This window comes from Pterocles gutturalis, unplaced genomic scaffold (genome assembly GCF_000699245.1).
Source record: "Pterocles gutturalis isolate BGI_N339 unplaced genomic scaffold, ASM69924v1 scaffold35111, whole genome shotgun sequence".
NCBI lineage: Eukaryota > Metazoa > Chordata > Aves > Pterocliformes > Pteroclidae > Pterocles > Pterocles gutturalis.
In genome coordinates, this window is record NW_010106626.1 from 29,300 (window position 1) to 40,272 (window position 10,973).

Genomic DNA, 10,973 nt, shown 5'->3' on the forward strand with positions numbered 1-10,973 from the left:
AAATACTTGAGTTACTGCTACCCATTAACTGTGTGCTGAACTGCTCCTTGGCTGAGCTGGGTATACTGATGCCTATCTTGTGTGTAAGGCAGTTCTGAGAATAACAGACAAGGTGTCCCTCTGCTACCAGTACTGGCTTCCCAGTCCTGCTCAGAATTGATCTGAGGTCCTGTGAATACTGAATGGTTTTCACATGGTGACAGTTCCAGCAGGAAGAATGCTTCAATCTATTTAGTCTTCTCTCCAGGGTTACATAAAATATACAATTCTAATCTCTTCAGACGTCAGAGGTTATTGATGAATGCTAGATGTGACTATCGAGGGAGACAAGGGATGAGCTGAGGTGCTTTTGGTGGTGGTCATTTTTTCTTTTAACCCACTATGGCAAGCCTATTTAGAGCACAAGCCTACAAAGACATAGAGGCAGGATACCAACAGTGAGCCAGGAACGCTGAGAGGGAGAAAGAAGCTTTTAAGTTAGCTGCTGATAGACCTACTTTCTGCATTTAGGAAGCCATTTTGGGACATGAGCCCCATTCTCATCTATACCCCATGTTAATAAAGGCATGATTTAAAAAATCAGACTTGCTTCTGCATTTCTTACTGCTTGCTTGAGGCTCTTGCGTAGAATGGTGGCTTTTAAGAATCCTGTTTGCTATATGTGGCCTTTGGATATAGGCAGTTTAGACTTAGATTTTTAGGAGCTGTACACCTAATAATAGGAATCAGTGTCTCTGTTATTGACATTTGACAGGAACTTCTAAAAGTAGAAGTTACCACTTCCAAGTGAGTTCTCTTTCTATCTGAAGTATTTATCAGTGTGTCAAAAGGGCAGATCTTAGAGGCATCAGAATGTTTCTTGTTGAGATGAAATACCTGTAGATGCTTTCAATGTTTCCTGAGCCTGAAGATGATTTTTTTAAGCACAAACTTATAGTCAGCCTCGTAATTATTTAATGTGGCATTTATCATGATTAGTCTTACATAAATAATCATAGCATTACATGGAGAACATGTTTGTAAGATTGGTTGGTTTATCTTTATTTCCTGAGATTTAGCTTTTATTTTAGTTTTCAGATACCTGGTGTTGTTTTTTTTAAAAAAAAAAAAGTTAAAAGCAAAATAAAAAAGCATCAAATAGTCACTATGCTTTTTACTGCAGAAGGATCATATACCAGCACTTTTGGGAATGGCCACAGCCTACATGATCTTGAAACAGACTCCACGAGCCAGAAATCAGTTAAAACGGATTTCAAAAATGAGCTGGAATCCCATTGATGCAGAGGAGTTTGAAAAGAGTTGGCTACTGCTTGCAGATATATATATTCAATCTGCAAAGTATGATATGGCAGGTGAATTATTAAAACGATGTCTTCGTCATAACAGGGTGAGTGACTACACATTAAAAGTAGCCTTAGTAACCTTCTATTTTAATTCATCTAAATGTTTAGTTTTCCTCTGAAACATGATTTTGAAATGTATTTATTTTCCAATTGCCTAGTATTTCACTTATTAAGGAGAAGCAGACCAAAGCAAGCCAGGAAACAAGCAACTTTACACTGGAGGGTAGTAAATAAACCCATGAATGATGCTTAGTCATTTTTATTCATGTTCAATAATACCTTATGCAAGTTTTAGCTGTGGTGATATTAGAAGCTTTAGGTGCTTATGGAATGTCAGAGATGCATTTTACTGAGTCTTACAAACCTGAGGGAGAGAGATGTAGCCGTATAAATTTTGGAAACTTGCTCCATTTATTGAGAGATGTTATCTTCGTATCTTAAAATACATTTTTAAACATTTATATTCATAAGCCTGCTACTATACAGGATTTTTTTTTTTTAGTGCTAGTATTGATCCTCTGTTGTGAAGATACTGGCTGGTAGATTGTCTGGGGACAAGGTCTACTGTTTTTCCCTCAGGGTTTCTGAGCAGGCAAACTGACTATAGGAACAGGCACAGGTCTTAGCTCTTGTGCTTATTTTTCATTTTGCCCCTTTTTGCTGATCACATTTTTCCATCTATGCATTTCACTATCCTTCACCTGACGCACATCCAATAGGCTGGTCTTCTGTAGATACTATGCTGCAGGTTCAGCATACTGCTTATAGTGCACAGATTTGGTTTAGAAGAGGACCTGATGCTGTATATTTCTTTTTCTGAATTCATCAGTATAGAAAGTAAGGTTCATTATTCAGTCACATTTCTGCAACCTCGTGGAGAGGTAGACTTTTTTTTAACTTTTAGTCTTTTTAGTTATAAATATAAAATTAAGCAGCAGCTGCAACAGTGCTTGTAATGGTATCATGTACTTCTGCAGAGATGCACTCAATTTAATTTTTACAGAAAATTAGTTTGGATTTAGTTCGGAAAGCATTCTACCTTAAGGTCAGTTACATGCTTGTCCAGATGTTCAAGGGAAGTTGAAAAATCCATACCACTGGAAGATAAACATGAGTCATCTTGAAATAGATGATCTGTTGAGCAGATATATACCACAAATGGCAGAAATTCCCCAGCAGCTCTAAAAACACATAGCCTACCAAGTAATTTTTGTCCTCAATTTCCAGGCATTCCCATACTGCTTATCCCAGTATGCTGTGATTTGAAATCTTGGATTTGATTTGGAAGCCTAATTGGGAATAGTGAAGTTAAAGATGGAATGTAATTTATATATCAGCATTTCTTTGTTCTGCCTATGTAGAAAAAGGTGCATCTTTTCATAAAAGCTTCATTTTTCTCTTGAGAATATTTGACCTATTTGCAGAAGGATAATATAAGCTGTTTACAGTAAGGGCATATGGTAGTTAGGGTTTTGCTTATTTTTTTTTCCTGCTTTATGTACTAAATATAAGATTTCTGTATGAATTACTGCATCTTTCGTACTTTTATTATGGAGTTAAATTGATTTATATGTATGTGTAACATAAGCAAGGTCAGTATTTTCATCTAGTGCTTAACAGCTTTTGAAACCTGTTTTTCAGACACTTGTAACTTGCCACTTGGAGTTAAACAAAATTAAATAGTTAATGGTTGGTGTTTTCTTATGGATATTTGTGTCTGTCTTCAGCTTTAAGGGGAAAATCATAATGTAACAACATTTCCAAAAGTAAGGCTATGAAAATACCTTTTTTAAGAAAAAGTGAAACAAACAATATTTGTGGAAGCTACAACACTTTCTGGCTGGACTGGAAATGCAGCTGCTGTAGGGTGGTTATTAACTGAGAGAGGTATCTACAGGGTTTCTGGGGGCCCTAAACATTTTTGAAGGAGTAGTTGCAGTATCCTCTGAACTCTCCACTTGACTTGGAGTAACTTGGGAAGTTGCTGTGCAGAATTCTGTATAACTGATTTGTATTACAAATGTTTTAAATCAAGACTATCTTGTCATCAAAGTAAGTACAAGTATCACTTATGCTTTCCAGCTATACAGATTTAAAAGTATTTAAGCCATTAAGCTGTTGGTATTATTATATATAAGCTTACCTAAACAAAATTTTGAATGAGTATTTGTATTTTGCAGTCGTGCTGCAAGGCTTATGAGTACATGGGATACATAATGGAAAAGGAGCAAGCATATAAGGATGCAGCAATAAATTACGAGATGGCCTGGAAATATGGAAACCAAATGAACCCAACAATAGGCATGTATATACAACCTATATGTATGATTTCAGGCACTACAGTAGGGATGAAACATCTACCCTTTACTGGAAAGACTGCTTTTAGTTTTCTGTAGAGATAAGAGTATAATTGGTTTTCCTCACATAAGTCACAGATGTTTACAGGTGTACTTGACAGTCCCTTGGAAAACCCATGTGGCAAGAGGTAGCAGCTTTATGATACTTCAGAAGTTTCTGTTTGCAGTTTTAGTCCAAAGTTTGGTCTGAAATAGTTTTAGTTTGCTCTTTATGAACAACTTTCTTTTTAAGTACAGCATTAATTTTCAATAATGTATTTATAGTAATGCAGTATGTACTGTCTATAGTACAGAACCCTTTATAATACCCAATATATATCTGGTGGTGGCAGATCATTGGTATAATTATTTCATTTTGATAATCAGACAAATTATCTATTTATATGGATAAGGTTTTATATATGTGAGTAAGGATTTTAAAAATAAATTATTTAAATGTCTTTAAGTATATCTGGCTTAAAAAAGATGGTTAACTGAAAACTTGGGCTAATATTCAAGTTCCAATTTGGATGGTTAATGCTCTTTCTTACTCAACACCTAAAATGTCTCCAAGTCCCAAGTCTGGTGGTTTACACAAATTCTGTTACAGGTTTTGGGCTATGGTTATGGCCCCTCAGAAATACATCTTGTGGTCTTTAATCTGTAGTCTCTTTTTGTGCACTAGGCTTTTCTAGTGTTAGGGCAAGACAACCTTTGTCATCAACTGCAAAACCAGTGTTTTTTAACAAGATTGTGACTGTTACACGTATGAACTGCCATATATTTTGTTTCTTTAACTGTAACTCCTGGATGCTGCAACATTTTGGTTCATGATTTTATCTAATATGATCTGTAGATTAAAGTAGTGTTTTATTGATGGAACTAAATGTTTTCCTGTGTAGCTCCTGCTTTTATAACACTAGTTAAAATATAGAAAAATGCACATGCATGAATGAATTGACAAAACTAGATGTTACCCTATGTACTGTGAGTCAAAAAATTAGGAGGGTCAAAGCAGAAGGAAGACTCGGATGTCGAAACAGAAATCAAAATGACTGCTAGAAATCCAATTTAAGATTATATGGGAAAATCTCTAGATATCTGAGTTTAGATGCAGTAATTTGACTAGTTGTTCCTACTCGTGTAGACTAACCCATGAAAGTCTTGGCTAAGATATTTCAGTTGTTGATCAAATAAAACATTACAAAGAAGAAGTTTTAACAGTAACAAGGTGTGATTTCTTGAGTTTGTAGAGAAAATAGATCAAGACTTTTCTTCTGATATTTTGAAACCCTCTAGAAGGGTAGGAATTGAACAAGTTACAAAATCATTTGGTGTCTAGACAGGAGAATGCCTTAGGGAAATTAAACTGTGGAATGATCTTGCATACAAAAAGTGAAAGTATGATATTGAAGGTACTATGTGCACATTGTTTTCTAGTTTTGCATACAGCATTATGAAAATTTTCATGCATTAATACATGATTCAAACATAGCTATCAGTATGTAAAGGACTTTTATTTGCTACTTAAAGTGACTTTTAGTAGAAATTTTGATCTCTACAGGCAATGTGAGAGAATACTAGAAAACAAACTACTACCTGTAGAAAGATATGGTGACCAAAATTAATTTGAATGTGGTATTTTCATTATTCGATACAGAAACTGAAATTGTTGCCTTTTTTTCCCCTTTTACTTACAGGATACAAGCTGGCTTTCAATTACCTGAAAGGAAAGAGATATGTTGATGCAATCAATGTTTGTCATAAGGTAGAATTTGTATATTTCCTTAATACTGTCTACTGTAGCAATGCTCTTTTATATATGATCTGGGTTTTTTTGTTGAGTTTAGATTTCTAAAATATATGACTTCATGTCAGCAAGATGTCCTGTTTAAAGAGCTAGATTAAATTAAATATCCTCTACATAATCTGCTTTATGCTGAGCTCTCTGGCTACCAAGTAAATAAGAGGTAAAGTAGCTGGCTATCATATGTGAAAGCATATTCAAATAGCAGCACCCCTTCTTGGCCCTGTGGTTGCAACTTGGTATCAATACAGAACCAGAGCCAAAGAAATTAGCTGAATGTTAATGTCAGAAGGCACTGTTAGAAAGTAACTTCCAGTATTATCTTTGTATGGTCCAAACATAAATAGAGCTGATGCAGAATAAGAAGGGCCACTATTACAGAAGCAGAGTGAACATTATTAATTAATAATTATTCGTAATTAATAATGAAATAAATCATATTTGCTCTTTTGGGGGAAATGAGGGTAACTAGAAAGGACAAATTGAATGGAGCGATAAGAGAGAGGAGGGAATTGAAGGGCAAGAAGATAAAGTGAGTAGAGTATACTAAGAAAGAGCCTGAGGGAGTGAAAACCTAAGAGCAGTTTATCATTGTGGAGAAAGTGTACTTAAAACCTGGGAAATGTCTCCAGATGTCACTGTTCTGAGTGTGCACATTTCAAGCCACCCAGAGGCTTTAGCCCTTGACCCTGTCTTTTGCACCAAGGTGACAGGGCAGCATGAAAGACAAGCAAGGTGTCTGATAATTATATTCTTGTCCTTCATACATGGTAGTCTCTGGCCACAGTTAAATATTTATGCGTTCTTAAGACAAACTTGTCATGTTGTTATTTTAGTTTTAGAATGTGTAACCTCGGTGATGAGGGTGATAACTAAACACAGTATTCTTTCCTTTTAGACACAGAACTTTTAGTCTTTTTGTCTTTTGACAGGTCCTTGAAGCACATCCAAAGTATCCAAAGATCAGAAAAGAAATACTTGACAAGGCCCGTGCATTACTAAGAACGTGATTTTTTTTTTTTTTTTTGTATGGCTCATGGACTTTTTTGTTTAATCTGACTTCAGACACTATGAATGAAATATTCCAGTGACAGAAACCATATCAGCACAAAAGTATTGTGAATATGATCACCTTAGTTATACTAGAGATCTGAATTATTTTCAAGAAGAATCTGCAGCCCTGCAAGAAATTGTATTTATTCTTATTCAGGAGAGAATGCTGCTTACCTGTGTGCTATGTAAAGTGTCATCAGCACTATAAAAATGTTTTAAAGCATATAACTCAGTATTTTGTTTTGTCCATTTGAAACAGTGCTCAAAACACCAGCCTGTCTCATCTAGTGCAAGTGCATCGTTAAGATGCTGGCTTTCAGTTCATGTAAACCATTTATTCATAACTACAGTGTAATCTTTATTACTACAGCTATATTTCTAAACTATGGGATTTTATTTTTACATATATTATAAACACTTTATTTTTTCAATCTTGAAAAACCATCTATATACATTGTTCTCAATGAAACTTACATTTTTAATTAAAATCTAATATTTAAGACCTTATGTAAATGTTTAGTAAAGGCTTTTATAAATTGTGCAAGTCTTACACAGAATTTATTTTCTACTCATGCTATTATCCACTTGTCAGATTTCTATGAAGATAAATGTTTGACATTTTTCATTTGGAGTGTTTAGTCTTTCAACAGTGTATGTGTAGACAATAGAGTCATATGTGTAGAAGTTAGCACTCATTTTGTTTAATCCATATAAAACACCTTTCTGGAGATATCATTCTAATTACAGGGATTATGATCTTGTCTCACACACAAAATATACCTGTGGAACTTTAAGGGAGCAATAGCATGTCAAATTAATGAGAGGAAGGAGAAGGGTCAGGTTTCTTTCAGTGATGCAGAAGTTTTGAAAAAAAACAAGTCCCCAACAAAAAACTTGACTAGAAAAGAAAAGAGAATTCCTATTGCTAGTGATTAAGTTTCTTAAAATAACCAATTTCATTTTCTTCCTCAGGTGGTTTTAGGTTTTCATGCTGACATTGTGGAAAGTCACTTTCATTTGATTTTTGGATTTCTTTTTTTCAACAACTGAGTGTTACAGACTCCCTTCTGTAGCCTTTTACAATTGTATCTAATCTTGCTTATCAATAACTGGGTGCTGTATCTTGGGTAACTTTATAGCCTTGATTGACATGCATCACTTAAGCAATGATGCTGTCTACTGGTGGTTTCCAGCATCTGCATTCCAGTAACTTTTGAGCTGTTGGTTAGCTAAACTAAAATTAGTGGATGTCTCAGCACTATAACACTTCTATAAGATTTGTGTGAATTGAGAAAAGACCCAAATAAATGGCCTCTCCTTCCCTAGGGAACCTTAAAACTTGTGCCATGGCTTTATCCCTTCAGTCTGAGCACTGGCAATCAGTGTATCCGTAACTGTACCAGGCATAGTACAGGCTCCCTGGTTTTTGCCTGCAAGTTGTGCAGCGTGATAGAGCTTCCTGATTTAGGAGACTGGAGAAAAACTGATGGTATGGGAGTGGAATGAGGAGCATGGAAGAATGTGGAAAATGCTCAGGCTGCAGGTTAACTGTGAGGGAGCTGGGCTGTGGTGGTCAGTAGACTATGAATTCCTAAACTATGCTGTTGTGGTTTTATTTCCCCCCTGCTGCTGAAAGAATAAGTACATAGGCATTACCAAGGCAGTTTCTAGGTAAACAGCATTTATTTGTACACAGCCCTGTTCATACATCATCAATGTGGTTTTGCTTCCTAAATAGCATTGGAATAACATTTAGCTGAAGTTTAGAATAAAAATAAGTGGGTTTATGTCAATACATGCGAGATGTTTTCAAAAAAGGCAAGACTAATCTGCATCTACTATTTTTTTATGAGCACAAGATGGACATTACCCTTTCATAAAATGGGTAAAAGATTAGGCCATGACAATGATAAGATACAGAAAATCAATTGATAAAAATTGAACTGAGAATTTTTGAGCTTTTCGTGGCTGTCTTTTGGTGAAGAGTAGTATACTCTTCATATACCATGCAGGTAAAAGACTTCTAAATTCGCATTAGCCATCTTGAGCATACCTCATCCTTTTTATAGCAGAGGTCTTTAAAAGAAGAATGCAAATGAGGCACAACTTTGGACTTCAATTAAAAAAAAAATGGTGGCTGTAAGTAGTCATTCAGAAAAAATCTTGCTTTAATATAGTATTCCCAGAAAAAATAAATGTCCTTCACATTTCCCTGTTGGTTCATATAAGCCAATTTAAGTTCTCCTGCCCTTCCTAAGCCTTTTTTAATTTTCTCTGTGGAAGGAATGGCTTTGTTTCGTTTCTCTTTACTCCAACTAATTGAAGGTGTTCATTTCAGCTTTCCTTCTGCTTTTACAGTTTCTTATTTTAAAAATGCATGTCCTGGTAGCTTTTTTTAGCTTTTCTCCTAATAAATGGTTTTGAATGGAAGAGACTCCTGGGATGGAGGGGAGTCAGTAATGCCAATTTCAAAGAGCTACAGTCTTCAGTGTGGTGTTGCTTAGCAACCCATCTTCCAGTTTTGCCTTTGGTGAATAAAAGAGGAGCGTGAAGCTGTGGTTTCTATTGATTCATTCACTGAAAGGGGAAATCTAAGCATCTTGTAGCTATAGCAACATAAGCCATAGGTGTCTCTTCCACTCCTCTCTTGCCCCCCTTTCCCCTGCAGGTACAGAATGCCTAGAATATCTTCTAGAAGATAAGTAAACATTGTTGGTAACAGTACACTAAATAATACTTCCTTTTTAATTCCCTGCTGCTTTTTTTTCAGATTTGTACTGATAATAGGAAGATGGTCTAGAAAGTATCATTAGGTAAAATAATTAGTATAATTAGCTAAAATAACTAAACTGGCAATGCTCTTACAGAAAAATAGAGTAGAAGTAATCTGCAATTTTTCCCCCTAGGAAAATGAGGTTTGACTGTCGCGAATCATTTCTCAAATGCAGCTGCAGCAATTTTCAGAAAGGCTGATAAATCGGGCAACTCTGGTTTAGTAACCTAAACCTTAATCTGGTTACCCATTAGATGAGTGAGTAGCTTTGTAAACGTAATAGTTTAAATAGGCTTTATAGTGTTAGAGAATTTGTTGAAAATTTTCTGAACAAATTATCTTTGGAAGTGGTCCAGGAGACATTTAAGGGAAGTCTTCAATAGCAGGGCTGAATTCTGGTTCTTTGGAAGTTGATAATAAAGAACTCATTAGTGTGTTCTGCATACAATGCTGAACAGGAAAAAATAGGAGAAGAAATGAAGGAAAAATTTCACTAGCAAGTACTTCTTTATCAGCTTGTAACTATGACAATTTTTAAAGTAAGATCACTGTTTTCTCAGTTTAGGCTCCTTACCACTGTGATTTGATTTGAGACGTCATTCACTCTGTGGTTTTACCTCCTGCTTAATCTTGCAATGAAATCAGAACCTTTTTTTTTTCTTCTTTTGAAACACTGACCTGCCTTAAAATGTTGAAAATTGGACTGTTACTGCAAAAATCACATGATTTTCTCTCTGCTAAAATTTGGTTTGGTAATTATGTGACATGGTGCTTGCTAAAAGAGGAGCTAAGTGAAGTACTCTTTTTTTTTTTTTTTTTTTAAGGAGTCAGTATGCCTGTTAATGCAGGCTTTATTCTGGAAAGCAGCAGCTTTTTGAATGTTCACAGTAGAAATTTGCCTAACTTGAATTTGTGCTGTGGAAAGTTGAATGTTGGCTGTGCATGTCCCAGGTGCTGCAGTACTTGCTGCGGCTCAGGCTTCAACTTTCAAAGTCGTAAGGAAGGATCTTAACATGCTAGAGAGACCATAACATATTAATTGTGATTAAATCTGGTCTAAATCTTCCTTAAATGCTCCTAGGGAAGATGAATTCAATCACAAAGTGCTGGTATTGACATTTTTGTCACTGCTGTAGAATCAACTGCAACCTTTGCTGAGCAAGTGTAGCTACCTGCTGTTCAGCAGAGAAACCAGCGTTGGCGTGCTGGGCTGAGACTGTACTTGTGCTGCTGTGAGCAGGAAGGAAGGGAGACTCGGTGCTATTTTAAGGGAAGGTAGGAGCAAACTTTGTGCGATTATTACTTTTTTTTCCACCTCCCCAAAATTAAACTATGCTTTTCTATAAAAGTAATTGTATCTCTCGCATTCTGGGAAACTATGCACGGTGAAGGAAGGGAGCTCAGTGTGATATCCTTTCTCTCAAACTCTGATCTCACCTCCGAGGGATTTTGTGTTCTGTTTCCCAGCAACGTGCGCTGGGAGCGCTGGGTCAGCCACGTCTGCCCCGACCGAACACTTCGGTGATTGAAGAAAAAACGGGGGCGCCCCGCTGCGCTGCTGAAAATGCGATCTGTAATTTGGATGTTAAAGCACGCAACGATAGCCGTGCCCCGCTGCGCCGCGCATTATGTAATTGTCTAAAAATCACATTTCCCGACCA

General features: G+C 36.1%; 1 protein-coding gene across 1 annotated transcript in view; it reads left to right on the forward strand.

The window, feature by feature from the left end:
- The window catches only part of TTC21B (tetratricopeptide repeat domain 21B), a gene marked incomplete at its 5' end in the record, with an annotated part of 34,776 nt that extends 28,280 nt beyond the window's left edge, over positions 1 to 6,496 (forward strand). The window contains 4 exons of the mRNA XM_010087852.1: positions 1,163 to 1,387; positions 3,524 to 3,644; positions 5,380 to 5,447; positions 6,419 to 6,496. Of these exons, the coding sequence (XP_010086154.1) occupies positions 1,163 to 1,387; positions 3,524 to 3,644; positions 5,380 to 5,447; positions 6,419 to 6,496 (492 nt within the window). The remainder of the gene's footprint in view (positions 1 to 1,162; positions 1,388 to 3,523; positions 3,645 to 5,379; positions 5,448 to 6,418) is intronic.
- Positions 6,497 to 10,973: the final 4,477 nt, after the last annotated feature.